This window comes from Orcinus orca, chromosome 7, assembly GCF_937001465.1.
Source record: "Orcinus orca chromosome 7, mOrcOrc1.1, whole genome shotgun sequence".
Taxonomy (NCBI): Eukaryota; Metazoa; Chordata; class Mammalia; order Artiodactyla; family Delphinidae; genus Orcinus; species Orcinus orca.
The window spans coordinates 60,602,964-60,624,191 of record NC_064565.1 but is presented as its reverse complement, the minus strand read 5'-3'; the positions used below and the strand labels follow the sequence as shown (position 1 = coordinate 60,624,191).

The 21,228-nt window shown below is 40.6% G+C and overlaps 1 protein-coding gene across 2 annotated transcripts in view; it reads right to left on the bottom strand.

Moving 5' to 3' along the window:
* Positions 1–193: 193 nt before the first annotated feature.
* Positions 194–21,228, bottom strand: part of ITGA6 (integrin subunit alpha 6) — a 76,302-nt gene continuing 55,267 nt past the window's right edge. The window contains exons 12-26 of one of the 2 annotated variants that reach the window (XM_004267310.4): positions 19,365–19,525; positions 19,065–19,208; positions 17,550–17,665; positions 17,245–17,434; positions 17,074–17,157; positions 16,898–16,977; positions 16,669–16,746; positions 16,479–16,581; positions 14,912–15,085; positions 14,632–14,730; positions 14,421–14,531; positions 14,225–14,323; positions 7,825–7,950; positions 4,550–4,679; positions 2,255–2,377 (exon numbers count right to left, since the gene is read on the bottom strand). In XM_004267310.4, the coding sequence (XP_004267358.1) occupies positions 4,572–4,679; positions 7,825–7,950; positions 14,225–14,323; positions 14,421–14,531; positions 14,632–14,730; positions 14,912–15,085; positions 16,479–16,581; positions 16,669–16,746; positions 16,898–16,977; positions 17,074–17,157; positions 17,245–17,434; positions 17,550–17,665; positions 19,065–19,208; positions 19,365–19,525 (1,673 nt within the window). In that variant the 3' untranslated portion in view covers positions 2,255–2,377; positions 4,550–4,571. Of the gene's footprint in view, positions 2,378–4,549; positions 4,680–7,824; positions 7,951–14,224; positions 14,324–14,420; positions 14,532–14,631; positions 14,731–14,911; positions 15,086–16,478; positions 16,582–16,668; positions 16,747–16,897; positions 16,978–17,073; positions 17,158–17,244; positions 17,435–17,549; positions 17,666–19,064; positions 19,209–19,364; positions 19,526–21,228 lie in introns of both variants that reach the window. The other variant, XM_004267309.4, reaches the window with a different exon arrangement.

Here is a 21,228-nt window from a genome sequence, read left to right as displayed (position 1 = left end):
AAAAACCCCATCAATCACATTTACATTGCATTTTGGGGGGGCACTAATATCTTTGGCCGATGTGAGATTATTCTTAGTGTCCCATATAAATAAAAACACGAAAAACTTTACAGTTTAATTTGATGAAATAAAAAGAAAGGCAATTCACATTATTTATAATTTCACATATACAATGCTGTGTTACTAAGCAATGAACACTTTCATAAAAAAATTTATTTCACACTTTTATACAAATATCCACAGGTATTTTTCTAATCATGAAATAATTTCACAATGCTAGTTAGTATAAAAATGTATCAAATGCAAACAGACCAGTGACTTGACTTGAGATGACATTTTTAACAACTATAAATTTAAACACCACTACATTCTTGCTTCTTTTGTTGTTGAACCACCCTTGTACCCCCCCCCCCACCTTTTAGGACATTCATTTTTATAACAAAGGTCTATAAACACTTTCAAAATATCAGCTTCTGAGCAACCTATACGCCAGTGCACTAGGTTGCAAGTTACCTAAGCAAGAAACTGAGATTTTAAACACTGTTATGACCTGTTTTAGAGAAATCTTTGTAAACAAAATATCACTTATATAACTATTTTTGTTTTGAAAATTCCAAAGTACAACTAGTATCTTAAGGGCATAACATTTCTGAAAAGAAAAAAAAAATTAAAACTACAAAGCAACAATGGCACACGTAGCTGTATTTTGTTCTTTTAAAAGATTCTGAGATGCTGCTTACACTATAGCCAAACAAATTAGCACCTGTTTGCTGTTGCGCCCCATATAACTTAACATTTTGAAGTACAGTGATTTTTTAAAATTTAGTTTTCATATCTATTCAATCTCTATTGAATGTATTATATAATAATATCTTCCTCCTCCCTCCCCTTCATCTTTAAAATTAAACAATTTTAAGTTCTTTTTTAGAGTAGTCAAAGTCTTTTGGGGGATGCAGACAGGAGAGGAAACAAAGCAAAAAACAGAACATCAACTCACTGATTAAATGCTTCCAAGAACATTTAAAAATGTCAAAGCCACAATGTTCTGACTTTTGGTATCAAGTATTCAGTAGTCTTACGCTGGATCGGTTTGGGTCTACCCTAGGTACTCACCGCTTCTTTCAAGTCCTGAATATACAGTATTTTCAGCAGTGACTAAACTGCACTAAAGTCCAACAAACAATCCCATCATTTCCAAGAGTTCCTGAAAGTTATAGCATGAAATTCAGAAATATCACACAGAGCTCTAAACTAAAAAATATCTGCTGTCTTTAAGAATTAAACATCTTACAGTTAAATCCTATTTCTTAAATGTTTTGGGTCTGGAGGGAGGGGGTAAGGGCTGCCATGAAGGGAGATGTTTTAATAACTTAAACTTATCTGTAAAGTATAACAACTCTGACACATTTATAAAGAATTACTGTTTTCTTTAGGCAGTCAATAATTTAGGTCCAACCAACGACCTCTCGTGTTCTAATTCTGATTGCTTAATCCAACCTGAAGGGTAAACTGGAGAATCTTTGGCCTGTTAGTCAATAACAAAATGGTTTGTAAAAAAGAAAAATAAATACCATATACAAATAAGTATAACTAGCATTCAAATCTGTTATGCCTGTGTGTTTTAGTGAAAGGGGAATTAAACCTCTGTGTATTTGGTGTGAGCAGGTATTCACACATCTAGGAAATGGAAAAACATGGCAGGATGGCAGCATCACCTTCTATTGCACACTTAATTTATGGGAGCACTTTAAACTGAACCCAGCTACCCTGACGGCATAGTCTTGTAACACAGGACAGTTGACTTGCAGGTTCTCTGGTCCTGCGAGAAGAACGTTTGCAGAGGTGGTGCCGAGGTCAGGACGGTCACTCTGTTGGTGCAGTGGTTGTGGTGGCTTCTTCCAGCTATACCATCAAGAGGATGTGGCAGGTCCTTCCCCAGCACAGGTAAGTCAGTCACACCAAAAACAAAGGCAACCCGGAACATTAAATTAAGGCAGTTAAAGAAAAATCCATTCCAACAGCCTTCAAATTGGCCGTGCAAAACAGGAGCCTCAGGCTACATAACAGTGTCCACAGTTAAAACTGTAGGCTTGTACTGTGTGTAGTCTGTCTGAAATCTGTATTCAGGTATTGACCAGGCTTTTCAATCCATTTGAATTTCTGGGTTGGGGAAAACAAAAAGCAGTTTGGGTACTGTGAAGCTTTTTTGGCCCCCCTAGGAGTAGCTTTCATTTTCATTCCACCTTGTGATCCACTGTTTTTTTTCAAGGTTATCATTATATTTTTCATCTTGGATCTCTCGCTCCTCTTTCCGGATCCTTACAGCATGGTATCGGGGAACACTATCGTCGTACCTAGAGCGTTTAAAGAATCCACACTGGAGGCAGGGGAGAAAGACACAGAAACAAATTAATAATTCCAACAAGAGCAAGTCCACTAGATGGCAATGTCTAAGCTTTCTGTTCACCTATGTCTAACTTTGGACTTGGACAAAGAATAAAACACATGGTTTTCTTTTAAGAAGGAACCAATAGGTCAAAAAGAAATGATAACAGCCGGTGGGGATAAACGGAAGAGAACAGCTGTAAAATTGGAAGAAAAGTCCCTTTTTCCATCTTGTCCTTCCATCTTACAACAATGTTAGTTGCCTCTAACAGTTGAAGAGCTTATGAAACAGTGCTTCCATTTTTTATAATCGCAATACTGTACGTAAAAGGTCTAATTTTCAGATTATTAGAACATCATGTTAGTTTCAAGAACACATTTTTTTTCCAAGGCCGTACACCAAAGATTATTTCATGCCCTCTTCCACTAACAAAATGGAAATCAGGTCACAAATATTTTATAAATTACTACTTGAAGTGGGTCAATTTAAGAAATCTCTCCTCCAAGGCTCCAGTGCTTATCTCTCAATAGCTAGAAGGTAATTTATACTGCCTGGATTTCCAAACAAAGCTTCCAAACTAAGCTGTTTTATTAATAAATCATGTAGTAACTGTGTCCTGCAATAAAATCATTTATGTACTGCAAGGAATTTGAGGAAACTATCACTTGACTGAATTTCAGAGCATCCCCTAATTTCTTTTTTTTTGGCGAAAAGACAACATTTACATTTAAATTATTAATGAATATATATTTTATTGATCTTTAAAAAATATTCAATCTGATCCAAAGTAGATTTTTATTGAGAACATATCTGGAAATTTAAAAATCAGATTGAATTTTTTAAGTGAATAAAATATATATGTATTTTTTAAAAAGATGTGTTTTTAATTTTAAAATGCAGATAAAAGGTGGATGAGGAAGATATGGTTGGTTAATGTGTTTACTATGTGACATCAACAGGAACAGAACATTTGTTTTGAATGATGTTAAGTTATAAGAATGGCATGGGACAAAATGAAATTATGTACGAAGTTATCACTGAGTCAATGGGAAAAATGGACCAAGAAGTTTTCTTCTAAGGCCTTTTCTATTTTCTGCAAAAAAGCCAAAACAACTGTCTGTTGCAGTATGTGGCTCTTCCCCATTTAAACAAAGAAGAAATCAAGGGTGATACAGAAAACTGAAATGGAATTGGGATTCATCGTGACAGTGCCATGGAAAGGGATTATAGGGGTAATTCTACCCTCTCATGCCCACAGAAATGGAAAAAGGAATCTCTGCCATTCCCATTTCCATGGATTTACAAATAAGAAAAGCCAAATACAAACTTAAAATCAACTGAGACCCAAGGTTGAAAAAAATCTCTAGGAACAAGGAACAAGGTCAAACTCCATTACAACGTTCTGAAATAAACTGCCCAGAGCATTTTTATATTAGAATTTTGTATATTGAAGGCCATGTGGCAAAGAATCATCTTCTGAAGTTGACCATAATGTCCATCACGCCAATAGTTAGAGTTTGTTGCAATGGTCTTTGACCCATGGTAGATATGCAGGGAAAGGAAGTTGCATGCTTAGCTAGCATAAAACAATTTCTGAGCAACAATAAAAGCATTCCAAGCCTTCCCCCATCACTTCATAGCAAGGAGATCAAAAAGATGACAGTGAGAAAGGCTTCTCTTCAAGAGAAACGCAATGTTTCCAACATGCAATAGGTTAATGAGGCAGTCAACACAAGCTTCTATCTGTGGGAAATTCCAAAATGGACAAGAAATCTGGGATGATTTCTTATGCATCTTTGAAATTCCAAGTGAGATGCTACATACTGGATTAACAACACATGGCAAACTGGGCTACTGTGGAGGTCTAAAGCCTCCTTTTTTGTGTACATAGGTTGCCGTTTTCTTCATTGCTGTGGGTAATGTTTAATAACAACAACAACAACACAAAATTACTCACCTGCAATGAAAGATTCTGTGTGCATTTTTTAAAAACTGTAAGCTTTCAAGTGAAATAAATGAAATAAATCCAAGCAAGGCAAGCCAGTGTGGACATTTGGAAACATCTGTTAATGGGACACACACAGCAAGCTGTTGCTTTTAAAGTTAGCCACCACAACCATAGCGGGTCCCACAGCTAGCAATTAAAAAACATTGATCAATTACCAATTACAGAAGTAGATCAATACTACGCATCAGAAGTAAGCCTCTCTTTATCAGACGGCTGAGCATGGATCTCAGCCTTGTGATATGTGGCATCATAATGAGCTTTCTTATTTCTCTTGAAGAAACCACACTATAAGGAAGCAAGGTATTTAGTCAGTGTTAACAGTTTTGTGTATAAAAGCTAAACAAAAAGAAAATCTCAGATTTTAACCTGTTTTCTACTTACTGCTTGTTTACAGAGAGACCACTATGCACCAACCAAAAGGGATCAGCCCCTGCGCTATACTGCATGGTGACAGCAATTAACCCAACTCTATTGCCATGGGTCTCTGGTCAAATATTTACATGGATGACATTAGCTGATTGATTTTTCTATTTGTAACCAATCCTAAGGACCAAAATCATCCTAAGAGGGAAAATATATACACATCTGATTACAGCTTTGGGTGGTTTCTTCTTGCAGGGAATACGGAGTCTAAAAATAGGCAAAAGATTGACATCTACAGTTTACTGATTCAAAGTTTAAAGAATAAATTCTCTAAGGCTTAGCACAAATCCAAATAAAATAGGTTCTGTGAATATTTTTCTGCCCTTCGCAGTGAATTTTATGGAATAAATGCCATTTGCTTGGGGGCCTTGGTGGGGGTAAATCACAAAATAAATTCAAATACACTGTCATGAAACAACGACAGCTGTCATTTTCCCAACTTCTGAACCACCATGTAACACCTAAGTGGTAGGAACCTGTGCTCCTCAGGTTAGGTCACTCTAAATGAGTATAAAGGTATAATTCCACTTTCTACTATAATTTCCTCATTCAACCGTGGAGAACTTTTTCTACTTACTTTTATCTCGTTCATAAGGCCATGGAACTGCCCTTTGATATATAACTTGATTGAACAATTTCTGACCTCCTGGAAAATTCTGCAGCCTAGCCTGGCAACTCACGAAGTACAAATCTTGATCTGCTTTGTACAATGTGGTAGCTACTAACCACGTGAGGCTATTCAGATTTAAATTAAATTTAAAAGTCAATACCTCCGTTGCACTGGCCATATTCCACGTGCTCAACAGCCACATGTGACCAGTGATTACCATAATGGACAGTGCAGCTTCAGAACATCTCCATTATTACAGAAAGTTTTACTGTGCAGCGTTGATCCAGGCTGTTGATCTAGGCTATTCATCTGGATATTCATTTCTGACATTTATTATACAGTGAGCACACCCAGCCAACTTTCAGTAACACGTGCTAGTAAATATCGTGGGAAAAGGAATGAACCACAAACCAAGAGTCCTTGTTATGCCTCTAACTTGGCAACATTCTTAACATCCATGGGCGTGAGTATCTTTGTTTACAAAATGAAGGGGACTGGACCAGGCTGGAGGACGTTTCTCTTATACCCTCAAACAAAACCCTATGCAGAATCCCTATGTTCAAAGCAGATAAAGTCACAACGGCTCTGGCTGAAGTGGGGATACTGCCCCTAGCCCCACCTGCGTAGCTTCGTCTTGGCACCTACGTGGATGTGCAAAACTCAATTTAAAGGCCAGTGAACCAGAGTCCTCTCTGGTCCTCAAAGTCTATTATTTTAGCAAATAAAAGCAAACAGTTCAGTTTCAGAAAGAAAAGCATAAAGTAATAAAAATGATTTTCATGGGGGGGTTGTTGTAGAAGTTGTCTAATTACTTTAGAGTTCACTTGTGAGTCCGGATACTTTAGAACATAAAAAAAAAGGAGAGAGAGATCATCTAGTCCAACCCACTTACTAAGCAGCTAAGGCAAACCAGTGCCCCAGGGAGGTGAAATGATTTGTCCAAGATTATATAGCTTGGGTTTCTTAACTCTCAACTTACCCTCATTAGAGACTGCCAATAAGATCTGCTTTGAAAAAGATTGTTCTTGTGACCTCTTCTGGAGAGCAGAAGGCCATCCTCAAATATCAAACCTTGCATTCAGTTTTTGATATCAAAATAATTTCCAAAGCATCTCCTATATTGGCTGGCTGTGCTCATCAGACAAACCTACTACCTGAAGTAAACATCAGAGGTAGGACTGGCTAACATCCCATGGGAGGATGGGTCTTGGCATGAGCAGATACCAAGCTTCAATCACACAACTGGAGGACACAGGAAACTTATCTCAGAAAATTATCTTGGCAAGAGGAAGTCACTTGAAAAAATAAAGTGAAAAAGAGATGCCCAATATTTGAAAGTGAGAATATCCTGAGCCCTGTCCATTATACTCTTGGATCCAAGGAAAAGATAAGGATAGTCTGATCCTAGATATTGTCGGTAGAGTTTCATAATCTGTTAACCTCTCGACCAGACGTGTTTGGAAACCCAGAATTTTTGGCATTTTAGAAAAGTAACACACTGCATACATAATGTCACAGTAATCAAAACATTAGTATTTCTGCAGTGAGACTAATGAGTAAAGGATAAAGACCATAAAGAGCCTCTTTTCACATCATGTCAAGTTGTGCTGCTAAATAAGTCACTACAAACTGAGTTTTTTTTTTTTTTACAAGTTGTGATTGTTGACAAAGGTTGATAAAGGTCTGTGAACCTCCATTACTCACTGAGAATAATCCAAAATCTATAGGTCATAATCTCTGGCAACAAAAGTATGCAACATCTCATACATTTTTTGTAATGTAGACTATTTACTGGTAGAAAGCAGGCGGAAGATACTACATTATATTTGCAGGACCAAATTCTAATGAAGAACATTATATTAAACACGGATCTTCCTTATGTTTGATATAGGCTATGAAAACTACTCTGGGATTCATTAATTTCATGCTTTCCTATTCCTAATCTAGCTGCAACTGTAACAAGCCCCAACTGCTGCCATGAACATTTCTTTACGAAAGTTGAAATTAACCGGGATACAGATTCTGATTAATGTGATACCCAACAATTTGGCTTAGATTCAGAATTTGATCTTAGATGAAGAAAAGGTCATAGTGGTAAGATTTTTTAAATTGTTATTTGCCAAACGTGCTAAATTATATGTGAAAAACACCAAATTTACACACTTAAGAAGCTCCTTATAATGTACAAATACTATATACCTTTAAATACAAAATGTTAGATAGATATTCAGATGTTCATTGTATAATTCTCAAGTTTGCTGTATATTGGAAAAGTTTCATAGTAAAATGTTGGGAAAAGGCAGCAATGAAAAAAATATACTATCAGTGTTAATTTACTTTTTAAAAAACCTGAAATAAAGTTTGTATCACAAAACTCAAGTGCCAGATATGACTTACCTTCCATAGTAAAAATACTAATAGAGAAAGCATCAAAATCCCAGCAAGAATAGCCACTAGGATGATCCACCAAGGTACTCCTGAATATTGAGCTACAGTCTTTGAGGGAAACACAGTCACACGAACCTATGGGGCATAAAAGCAAGCAATATCATTATAAACTGAGGCGAGAATTAAACCATGAGTTTATATTACTAATTCTGCTTCCAGACACATTTTGGTCAATGTAGCCTATGGACAGGTGAGATGTCTTTTTGATGTGAGATCCTTTCCTTTAGTAACAGAATACTGCTTTAAGAGACGTTTCTTGGAGATCTTTTCCCAGAACCTGGAAAATGCTGGATTGTGGGGTTTTTTTTAAATAAAGTTATTTATTTTTATTTATGTGTTGTGTCTTCGTTGCTACGTGTGGACTTTCTCTAGTTGCATCGAGTGGGGGCTCCTCTTCATTTCGGTGCACGGGCTTTTCATTGTGGTGGCTTCTCTTGTTGTGGAGCACAGGCTCTAGGCATGTGGACTTCAGTAGTTGTGGCTCACGGGCTCGGTACTTGTGGCTCGTGGCTCTAGAGCGCAGGCTCAGTAGTTGTGTGCACGGGCTTAGCTGCTCCGTGGCATGTGGGATCTTCCCGGACCAGGGCTCGAACCCGTGTCCCCTGCATTTGCAGATGGATTCTTAACCGCTGCGCCACCAGGGAAGTCCTGGATTGTGTTTTGACAAAGTAATTATTTCTTTGCTAACTTATGTTTTTAAAATTTTTGTAATCAACAAAAGTAGAGAAAATTGTATAATGAACCATCATTTATTCATCACCAAGTTTCAACAATTATCAATAGGGACACAACCCCAATCTTGTTACATCTATATAACCTGGTATCTTTTTGAGAATGGTCACCTCTCTTAATTAAGCATCCAACAATGGCAACAAAAGGGTCTGTTTATGCACAAAAAGCCTACATTCCTTCCTCAGATTTTAAAGACGTTATGAAATATAAAAATAGGGATGGAGCTATTAGATGGTATTAGAGGCATTAGATGGATACCATTCTAATTCTTCCTTAGGGTTGAAACCGAGCAGGACCCTACAGGGCGCCCCCAGCTGACAGCTACTTGGAACCACAGGACTGAGACGGTCATCTCCGAACATAGAAGATTACCTCCTCTCCAGCACGTAGCCCCTCTTTTCCCTACATAATCTCTGAGCAAAACCTGGGGAGTTGGTTCTTTGGGATATGAGTCCACCCTCTCCCCAGGATTGCCAGCTTCCTCGACAAAGCTATCTTTTCTTTTACCTAACACTTCTCTCTCACAACTGGATTCTTGAGCGACAAGAAGCCAAACCTGAGTTCAGTAACAGGATAGCAAACTAAAGATCCTCATAAGAATAAAATTTCCTGAAATGGCTTGGTGTCATCTTCTACAAAATGTGTTTAGACAAACTAGACTCTGGCTTCATTCAGAGGCAGCTTAGAGCTTTAAGTGGCAGCTGATGAGAAGCTTAAGTTCTAAACACTTGATAGCTGGCAAATACCAATTAAATAGAAATAGTGTTTATTTAGAAATCTAAAAAGTTACTTATGGCAATTTGCTACAACTTGGTTACACGGGTTTAGAAATTCAAGTGGAGTTTTGTAACGCCAGGAGACTTTTTGTTCCCAGGAGATGATCTTTCAAAGCACATAAAAGACCTGGTGAAAGCTACAAATATGATTTTGTAAACTATACTGATTAGAGATCTACCAGTTTGAAGTTTCTGATATTTTTGAATTTAGAGAATATAAAGTGAAGGGTAAAGAAAACTTAGAGGGAAAAATTTAATTTCTGAGAAATGTTTCTATTCACGTATTCTAAATTAATATTGAATTCTGGATGCTGCCTAAAAATGCTTCTATGTCTACACTGTGATTCAATACTACTATACTAGAACTCTTTCTTTAAAAATCTCTTAAAGTACTTCCCTTCCTACTTATCCTAGAAAACAGCTTCTCAACCTCCTTTGGCTTATGGAATATACTTAAAAGTAAGAAATGCTTTCCTTTAAACATTTAATAGGAAAGAATTCACTTTTAGAGTTTTTAGCATAAACACCTTTCTCAGCTACTATGTTTCCTGTTATGCTCTCAATGAGGTTTCACTCAAGCTCCCAGCCCCAGGGAGGGCCTCATGGCTCACTTCTGTTGCCTCCCATCCCCCAACAGGTGTCCTAGCTTTAAGCTAAAACAACCCTTTCTTGAGATTACTGGTTCAAGCAGAGGGGTACCCACGAAGTGGGGAAGAAAGAATGGTGAGAGACTGGTGAAGAAATAATATAGTTGATGTGACTGCTAAGACAGACTATTCTAAAATAAAAAGATTATTTCAATTAGCCTATGCTTTATCTCATTTAACTTTGCTTCCCTAGTATGTAGCACAGGGAAGCCACACAGTGTGTCCCTGGGGCAAGGTGATGACTTGGAAGGGCCATCCTCATGTTTAAGAATAAGCTCTGATGAAACCTTGAAGTGGAGAGTAGAAACTGGTCCACGGCAAGGGCAAGCAGCCTTATAAGTCACACCGCATACCAGAGCCTTTTAAATGGCTGATCATAGGGGGAAACCATGCCCATAAAAGGCTGCAATCCAACAGCATAAGGGCTGAACAAGGTAGTTTATTTTGCGGGTTGGGGCTGGGGTGGTGTGTGGTTTTAAAAACTAAAACAACTCACTGTGCATCAAAGACTGAGGACTGTGTGTGTGTGTGTGTGTGTGTGTGTGTGTGTGTGTGAGTGAGACAGTCATTCTCCAGCTGGGACTGAGAATGGGGGTTGCGTGGAGCTGGCCTTAGAATCAGGTGAGGGGAGACCAACTGTGAGCTGCGACTCCCAGAGCTCGGGAAGCCTTGTCTCATCTTGTCACAGCAACTGTTACTGATGGACAATGACAGGTTCAGGCCAGTAGAAATTACTCCAACTCCAAAATCAAAAAAAATTTTTTTGGTTTCATTAAAATCTAGGCATTTCCATAGGGATGACCTGTGCATGTGAACCTCATCCATCATGTGTCCGTAAGGGGAAAAAGGGCTTAACTCTGCTGATGCATTAAATTCCATCACCAGTGAGCAGTGCTGAGACCACATTAGCTTGCCCCCAGCCAAACCGTTTCCCTACATCACTCTGTCATGTAATAGCCTACGCTCTTATTGAACATCAGTATAAGAAACCCCCCAATGAAGGGATTTTCCTATCTTTTACAAAACTCTCTATTAAAGACACCATCCCCTTAGTGAGTGTTCTTCATATCAGAAATCCATCTTATAAAAGGATCCATATCTCAAGTCCTTCTCTGAATTTAGAACCAAAAAAAGAAAAGCTCCTCCCCCCGAAAAATGATGTGCCTACTCTCACCTATCACATTCTTTCTCATCTTTGGCAACCAGGAAGCTTAGACACTCTCTTCCTACTTCCTTAGGAATGAAATGGGGGTATATAAGTACAACCCATAGGTAATCTCCTTCTTCCTTGGCTGACTTCAACAGTTCTCTCCCAGTTCGCGATCTCCTAGACCGTGAAATTCTTCACAATTGACACTATCTTGTTCAACTTTGCTTCTCTAGCATTTTTGCAGGGAAGGCACGCAGTGTGTCCATGGCTAACTGGATTGTTAATTGGATCAATTTAATTGATACTAAAGTTTTAGTAACCATCTTAGCTGTTTCAGTTAGGTGACCAGCTCTCTCTGACTTTGTTGTAACAGTATCTTGAAAGTGTTTTATTAAGAAATGAACACAAAACTCTTGAAATTAGTTGGGTTATAAGGAAACAAAGGTTTTTTTTCAGCTTTTTAAAGCCAGGATTAGAGTAAAAGCAATGGGAAGATGTTTCAATATTAACACCAAAAGACAAGACTAAATTACTCAACCTCCTTTGCTTCTATCTCCAAAGAAAAATGATCTAGACACTGGAAAAGAGAGAGGAACCAAGATATAAATGAAATTGAAACCCTCAGTAAGTGAGGGAATAAACAATGAAGGCATCCTGACACTTGAATTAAGTTTGAATCTTTAGGCCTCCCAAAACTGCACCTTAAAATCTAAAGCAACGTGTAGATATGATATCTGAGCTACTATTTTATCTCAGAAATCAGTTAATAGAAGAGGTAACAGAAGACTAGAGATTACAAAAAAAGTCTCGGTTTTCAAAAGAAATGGGTTCTAGACATGAGACTAATAACCCGTTTTCAAATCTACCAATTATTAAACAAATCAAGTAGGATTACAGCAAAGATTCCAATTCCCGTTGGTAGGCATGGGCTCTCAAAGCCCAAAGAACATGAAATACCCAAGAGAACCTCATCTGCATTTGTGGCCCAGCCATGAGACTGGGTACGAGGGGACTTAGTTCCATTATCTTCGAGAAAACAAGAGCACCTGATGAGGGGCTCTGAGCCCGAGGTCTGGTCTTAACTCCACGTGCTGGTCCTGTGACCCTGAGGGAGAGACAACCTTCCTTTTTGGACTCAAGTTTTCTCATCTAAACTTGAGATTTGGGGACTTAATGGGGAACAAGTGTCACAGAGCCAAAGAACAGGAGCCCTGAGGTCAGACAGGTACAGATTTCAATCCAGGACCCCAAATGACATCCCGTCTCTGTACCTGCTTCCTTTTCTGTAAAGTGGGTACAATGTCTACCTTGGCATTCTTCTGCAGTCTAAATGACAGCATATCGGTAAAGCAGCTAGTAGATGGCAGACACTTAATTAACATTTTATTAATGTTAGTCCCTTCCCCCTAAAGTGTTCTTTCTCTTGGCAGCTCTAAAAACTCAGTGGTTCTCAGGGTTGCTGATTAAAAGTCACAGGAAGTTACAGCAACTGCCTTCAGTCAGAGAGGGAGTTAAAGGATTCTCAGGGAGGGTGTAGTTTAGTTGACAGTCCTTATGATGCCTTATTAATAAGAGGTAGAAAGGTGGGCTGGAGTAACCTGCAAAGTTAACGTAAGGCCAGGGTGAGGGTACGTCCTGGTGAGCCTGGGACAGTCCTGGCTTGCACCAGGTGCCCAGCATCCTGCCCAGATAAACATGTCCTGGTTTGGATGATAAATTTTAACAGCTAAGGGCCACTATATCCCAGAAACCAAGGTGATCAGGAAGACTCACTGGATTTTCAGCTGGTGAGAGGACTGAAGCCAGGACACTGTCATAAATACATCAGTAGATCAGCTTCAGGACAGTAATTCACAATCTTTCCTTCTCCATTCATTCTCTTTTACAAAACATTCCCAACTGTAACCTGCAGGCATTTACTTTGCGAGCCTGATACAAGCCCCTGTGGTGCCAGACCCCGACAAGGAACCTCTGACTAGTGGTACACAAGCTCCTACTCTTGTTCAATAGTTTTCTTAATTACCTGGAGGAAGACACAGCAGGCATGCCTCTTGGTTTTAAAAAAGATAAAGCTTGCAGGGATAGAAAGTTAACAAAGAGCAAATGACCGGGACTCAAAATTATGCTGTAAACCCAAACAACGGACCAAAAGTAAATCACATAAAATGCAAGGATACACTTAAAGGCATGCATTTAGATTTTGTAAATTTGCTCAAGGGTGGGATATGGGAAATACAGCTCGACAGCACATTCTGATGAAAACACCTGGAAGTTTCAGAACGCAAACGTAAAAACGATAGCTGCTAGAAATGCAAACAATCTTCAGCAACCGTTTCAAAACCAAATTTTAGGCTGAACTAACAGACGCTTGGGTCTGAGACACCAGGAGGCAGGTTCAGGTAAGCTGAAGGAGGCAGACCACGCATCCGCTCAGCCCTGCCTGGGGCCGGCCCAGGAAGGGCAGAGACCCGGAACCAGTTCAGCTGCGCCAGGGCAGGACGGAAAACTGAAGAGCTGGGTGCTTAGCTCTGAAGAGACCTGTCCGAGGAGGCATGACAGTTTCCTTCAGTTATTTCAAAGGATAACCAGAGACTGATTTTACAAGATTCAACTCTGGATTCCTATAGAGAGATCGTTTCTAGTGACTGCTGCTGGCCACACATGCCACGAGCTACCCCATAATGCAGTGAGGCGACCGTCACTGGGGGCACGCCGACAACGGTGACAAGCATCAGGGGCGGTACAAGACGGGGGGTCTTTATGGACTTGGGAGGTGCACCCAGTCTCTCCTTGAGCCAAGAGCTCTCAAATCTACCCCACGCACCACAGATCGAGATGACCCGGGGATCACTTCTTTCTGCGATGATTCTGTTGAAACACTGCTTGGGGTGGGCTGCACCTTAAGATACCATCTGCTTTCTCCTTAAAGGGGGTGACGGTGCCGTGAGGGAACTGAGTTGCAGAGCAGCACATCCTCAGGCCACGGACATGGGGTGGAGGAGAGAGATCTGCTCTGAGCTGAGTGAAGCCCGGGGACCCCTCACCTGAGTGCCCGCATTGGGCAGCTTAATATTCTCGGTGGCAGCAGTTACATCAATGGAAGCCCGCACGAGGATGTCCAGGTAGTTCATCTTGGAGTACTCCTGTCGGAGACAAAGTTAGTGAAAGCATTAGTGAAGAGGGAAATGTCCTGGGAGGTGGCAGACAACTTGAGGGGCACAGCCCGGCGGCGGAGCCCACCTCCAGAAACGTGCTGTTCCAGAGCCTCGAGCGCAGAACCACGGAGGCCTTGCTGTCCAGCCCTCGGATCGGACACTTGATATTCACACAGTTCACGTTCACGCTGCAGTTCTGGGGAGAAAAGGAAGAGCAGGGGTTACGGCGCAGGGGTCTGGGGAAGGCCTTCCCGCCACCTCCTGTCAAACATTCACAGCTCTTGAAAAATACTTACGAGGGTCTGGTATTTTCTTTCGGCAAATAAAGAAAGTTTTCTACCATCGTCTGTCTGTCTTTCAGCAATTTCTCGTTTCTTTCTTGAGCTGTGAGCCTCCTGAAAAGAATTACATCCAAAAATAGTTCCACCTAAGGTAATTTTTTGGTACTACTGTACAAACGTCTTGAGCTCTCCCTCCCCAAACAGTGCCAAATTCACATGATTGACAATTCATCTTCACCCTTCTCCCATCACCAAAGGCGCAGAAATAATTTAAGTGTAAAATCCACCAGCCTACCTTCAGTTTCAGGAAGTTTATTTCATTTTGTGGCTGACAAGCTATCTTTTCCAATCCTTTGGATTCTACTTTCACCAAATAAAGCAACCATTTGCCATTGCTAATTTCTTTTGGCCACTGGATATTCAAGGTTGCTGTGCCGAGGTTTTTAAGAGGCTTGCCCAAGTTAATCACCTGTTAGAAAATAATACGTTATTATATAAGTGTAATTCCCTCAACGTAAAATTAAGTAAGCGGTTCCTATTGCCAAGAGAAAAAAAGCCAAAGTATCTGGCATGATACTACAATAAAAGCACAGTTTCCAAAAATGGAGTATGGCTAGGGCATTCAAAATAGAGACTTGTGCTTAAAGATTCCTGTCAATAAAAACAGAAAGAAAAGAGAGATCGAAGAGAAATAATCGTTCATTCCATCCAGGAACAACTTTTGTTGTAACAGAATCTGCAGTGTAGATACGCCAGGCTCTCAACAGACCCAGGAAAAAGTCACATGTGTGTTTGTGTATCGCTCTGTAACCACACTGCCTGGCAGATGACCAAGCCTGTGCGGTGGCAGTGCACCCACAACCTGCTTCTGGGAAGCCCCACCTGCTGCAAAAATGAAGCTGCCCCCGTCCTTACTATGCAGGGGAGGCTTGGGATAACATCTGACAGACCCGGAGTAGGACCCTTCTAGCAGCCAGGAACCCACGAGTGCAAGCTGGGGGCAGGCAGGGAGCAACTCCCTGCAGCAGAAATCGAAAGAGTTTCTGTGGAGGACTGCTCCGGAACCCACAGACCTCTCCTTCAGCCACATCTGCCTAGGGGCCACGACCACCACCCACTACCTGTCCCATCCATGTCTGCAGAGCTAAGAGATGCTTTCAGAGGAGAATTCTGCCTCTTCACCTTGTTGCAGTCACCGGTGGGCCCATTCTTGCTACTTCAGACTTTCACACCTCAACAACGGTCACTGTGTTTTCAGGAGCATGACTGGAGACACACAGACCTCAACCTGCCTACAACTTAGGAGCCACCTCTGTACCATGAGAATATGTTCATTCAGCGGGACCAAGAGCCACTGGGATCGCCTACTTTGAAATGGGTCAGAGCAACCACTAGTCTTCCTTACTGGCATATGCCAAACCCACATTCACCATCACAAAACTGGGCTCGGGAAAGGTCGTGAACATTAACCACAAGCAATAAGACAGAGGACCTTATAATAGAGAAAGAAAGAAATCATAACACATTCTAAAGCCAGATAGAAATTACTTTGAGATTTTTGTTTTATAGACAGACTCTGGAGGGGGAAAAATCGATTCTTCCTTTCTCTCTACACCAAACTCCAACTCTCTAGGACCAAACTGAACTGGATTCTGAACAGAATCTTATGTTGAATGACAGTTGTGGTTCTCCATTCTGGAAAATATGACTTTTACACTAAGCCAGTATGGTGTTTAAAAGCTGGCAAACTCACTTTATCATGTGTATTTATTATTATTTATTAAAATTACATATTCAAGACCATATACAGCACATGTTAGCTTTCAGTACACAGAACAGAAGGGCCAACTGCGGCCACTTACCCTGAACTCATACTCAATTAAACTTCCCACTTCCTCTTCAGATTTCATAGCTTGCTCACCAATGACTGTACCTCCAAAATACACCTGGGAAGGTTTAGCAACTCTGTTAAATTAAAAAACACCAGTTTTAGTGAGGATTGTAAACGGTCCTTTCAAACACTGATTTGTTGTGCTAAACACAAACACTTACCCGGAGACCGATAAAAGCAGTTCAATAACCACTCTTGCTGTAGCTGTAATTGAAGCCAAATTATCCTGATTGCTTGTTCTGAAAATGAAAAGGAAACAATAGGGTTTTATTTTAACAGTCAGTTTTCTCATTAAATTACACTTCTTTTATGCTTTAGATAAAGGCCAATTCATTGACTGGCTGTGTTTTCATGAAACAATTCTGAATGGAAGGTTGAAAGAACTCTTACGTTTCCAACTTCAGATTAATATCCAGATCTGTGGTGTCAAAGGTGATCTCAGTTGTACTTAAAATTAAATAAAAAGTAACCTAAAAAACAGAAGTAGCTGTTAACACAGACTGAGCATATCGATACTGTAGTGTTATTTGAAACACTAAAATACAGTATGTAAAGGCATCACCCACACTGGAATTTCTTTTAAAAGGATTCCCAAGCTCGCAGTCTGCTTGTGAGCCGTTCTGGTTTGCAACACAACTCAACTGTTTCTCCTGTAACAGAAGAACATACCAGATCACAACACATTCACCTGCCACACAATGTTTTTTCCGGCCAACATGGTCTCCAGAAATACTTACAGGGAAAGCCCTCAGTTCTCTATATGCAGAATAAGTCAAAGTGTCCGGAAAAGTGGCGACGAGTTTAGCTTCATGAGCGTCATCACCATCTTTGGTGGGATTCTTTGGGTTGGAAGGGCTGTTTGTCACTGTTATTTCTAAAGCAATGTCCTTCTGATCTTTTAGAACTAGTTCTGGTACACCTTTTTGACTATTGAAAAACAAAAGGAAAATGACAAAGCTCTCAATACATTTTCAATAACCCTTCACAAAAAGTCACTGCAAAGCCAGAGTCATTTTTGCTAGTGCTATGGAGCAGTTCTTACATTGGTAAATAAGAAAATTTGTCTTGATTTCCTTCTCGGGTACAAAATTTATATTCTAGCTTAAGGTTGCTGTTACATACATTGTCGTCTCCACATCCCTCTTTTAAGAAGTGCACCTGTAGGAAAACAAAATCGTTGTAATTTACATCACTTAGGACTCTACATAGGTGACTGTTTCCATACAGTTCATTTCCCTGTGTGACAATTACGACAGCAGAATCCAAGCTACAAACATACTTTGCATCAAACGCCCACTCTGTCCTTTAATGAAACTGTGTTTTCAGAACACTCTGGCCAGGGCACTGAGGTGCTGTAGGAGAGTAAAGAGTAAACCTGGCTCTGCTGCTCACTCAGTTGTATGGCTTTGGGCGAGTCACTTAACCTTTCAGAGTCTAAGTTTCATCACAGGTGACATGGGATACCACCTCCCTACTATACAGGGTTACTGTAAGAATTACCAATAATAATGACAGTGCTACCTAACACATGATTACATATTTTAACTCATGTAATCCTCACAAGGGACCTATGAGGCATATACTATTCAGAGCCCCATTGCACAGATGGGGAAACAGAGTTCAACGTCAGGAAAGCAAAGGGCAGAGTATCTTGCACTGTGCTAAGGGGTGCTCAATAATCACACTGATAAATAATGAGGAAAACGGTCTCCTTGCTTGTCACGTTTAACGTGACTATGGAGCTGGCAATATACACAAGAAATATTAATGTGATTATGACATTGAGAGTATATTGAAAAGTATACAAGGAACTATGCTTGATGACAATAAACTACAATGTGCAGATTTAGGCATCAGCCCCCAAGCCTAACTCACTCGTGAAGACCTTCGTCAGTGAGCCATTAGAACCAGGTGCCTCAGAGTGGACACTCCAGTATGAACTAGATTTTGACAACAAGTACAAAACGCCAAATCAAGATGTCACCACTCCCCAGCCTAATCTGGCATCTCAGCCATCCTAAACCCTAGCAAACAGACCGCACCTCATAAGTGGTATACAGCAAGCCATCCGATATAAATTTTTCTTCCTTAGATTACAGAGGCTACATTAGGCACTAAATGACTATCTTACTGTTAATACATTTTTGCCTTGCTGAATTTTGATACTCCTTGATTTTCACGTTCAGACTAACAACAGTTTCTTTTCTACATTTTAATGCTCTCAGTGATAAAATACAATGCATTTTTCTTCCTCCATACAGCTACAGGAGAAACTTGATGTGAGAATAGTAAGTTCTGTCAATTATAGCCTCAGTAAGTTGCAGTGGCCAAAAATTATTAAGAAAAATACTCTCTGGCTCCAATTGTACCCTGTATGTTCACTGCTAATTTGGGAAACATTTTCTGCAACAAACCTTGCATATGTTAAAAAGCTTATTTACTGCCAAGGAATGGCCTTTAGAGCAAATCAATCACTGGTTCTATTGCCTTCAGAGATGTCTGATTTAGCACAATAACAGGGCAAACAATTGGCAAAATGAAAGTCAGAAAGACTTACATCTGTATGAACAGACTTGGGTTCGTTTGCATTCAGAATTGGAAGAACTTCTGGAAGTGAATTCACTCGCCTCCGAGTGCTCGGCTCTTGGATCTCTACTGAAGCTGTTATGGGGATGGGACGCAGTTTATCTCTGATATTTTCCTGGAAAGTATGCAGAGGTACAGTTAAGCATGCTATACTTGCTACTGGGGAACTCCGAAACAATGCTTTCCTTTGTACTGGAAAATGGGTGGCTGGTATAAATGTCAGAAATCTCCACGTCACCCTTTAAAGAACTGATCTGTCTGCAGCCCTCACCTGGAGCCACAGGGTTTCCTCCATGCACACCTTCTGCTTCTGCCGGCTCAGAGTGAGCGCCTGCGTATACTTGGGCTCAGAACCTTGGTTTCGAAACTGAACTCTTGATGACAGCCCAGATTTTCTTCTTTCCTTTTCAGCCTCCAGTGTGCCGGCAATGGCTAGGTGAAATCAACAAAATCATGGCAACTCAGAAGTGCATTCATACACAAGACAGCTGTAAGTATGGTGAGTCCCTTTTTGATATATTTTAATCCCTCCTAGAACACTTGTTCCCACTGCCATTGTTTTCCTTCATATTCCCTGGTAATGTACATTCTGACTGAATTATGATGTTTCAAATCAAGCTGTTCTCTCCTACCCATTGCTGTGAATAATGTTTTAAAGCTACAGTTCCATTGGGCCACCTGGGGGAGCTCGAGAGTAAGTCAAAACCTCAGAGCAGCATCTAAGAATCAGTGTCTGACTGTGTTTCTAGAACTCAAGAGTACCTCAGACAACAGGAGGGCAGCCAACACTCCCTAAGCGCCTAAACTGACTCCCCCTTCAACAGTCCGATGCTTAAATTCAAAAATGTTCTCTAGATCAGCAGCAGGGGCTTCTCCTGAGTTGTGTCAGGAATGCAGAACCTTGGGCCCCAGCCAGACCTACTTAACCCGAATCTGCATTTTAACAAGATCATCAGGTGGTTCTTACACACATTCAAGTTTAAGAAGCTTTGATAAAGGAGAGTTGTCTAAAAGAGGAACAATATATATGTTAGAGATGGAGATGTCTTTTGACAACAGGATGAGACTTTTCACTTAAAAAAGAAAAAGAATTAAAAGGTAAAAATATACTTCCTTTCAGGGACTAGAGGGCCCGTTTGTTAGCTAATAAAGCTCCGACAACCAAAGTTTCCACTTCCAAAGCCCCAGAAGGCACATCCTGCTTGCGATTACCGACACTAACAGAGCCTGGAGACAAGCTAGGGTTTGGATGATCAAAATCTCACTTCTTGACTTCAGAATGCATTCTTTGCCAGTTCGCTATATGTAACTGCTAACTCTAACTGTGTTTCTTTATGGGCCAACACTTAAATGACTTACATTTATTAATCACTCACTAACCATCAGAAGAGGAAGTGAACCAGTGTGTACAGGGCCAGGGCAGGTAGCTTCAAGGAAAAAAAATCTGCTCCAGAAAATGAGTAACCCATGTTCTAATATTCACATTAGAGTTTGGAAGAGACCTTTTTAAGAGCATCTATTTTAATTCCCTCTTCTTCCACATGAAGAACTGGAGGCCCACAGAGCTAGGTGGCTGGCCCAGGGACCTGCAGTGAGGGATGGAGGCAAATCCTACAGTCTCTGTCACAAACACAAAAGACGACTGCCTTACAAAGCCTCTTAGACATGCAGGTCCCCACTTCCCCTAGGCCTCTGCGCAAGTCACTCTCCCCTTCTGCCGGCTGGACCACCCCCTACTTTTTGACTCCCCGTCACTGGCTGACTAACCCTACTCCTCCTTCAGATCTCAGCGTGGACATCGCTTCCTCTAGGAAGCCTCTCCTCGCCCCTCCTGGGGGTCCGACAGTATTCCTCCCATAACCACACTTAGCCGGCTGACCTGTGACTGCCTGACCATCTTCCCAGGCAAAGCCGTGCCAGGGACCACCTCAGTCGGTTCACCACTGTACTCCCCGGCAACAGCAGAACACCTGACATAAATATAAGTGGTAGAATAGATGAACAGAAGCATACACGCCAACATACGGCCAATGCACATTTGCGTGCACACAATGTGACGTCATCCTTATGCTGAAACAATAGCTGTTCCAATATGGAAGGCCAAAATTTAGAAATGACAGTTTCAATAGTAATTT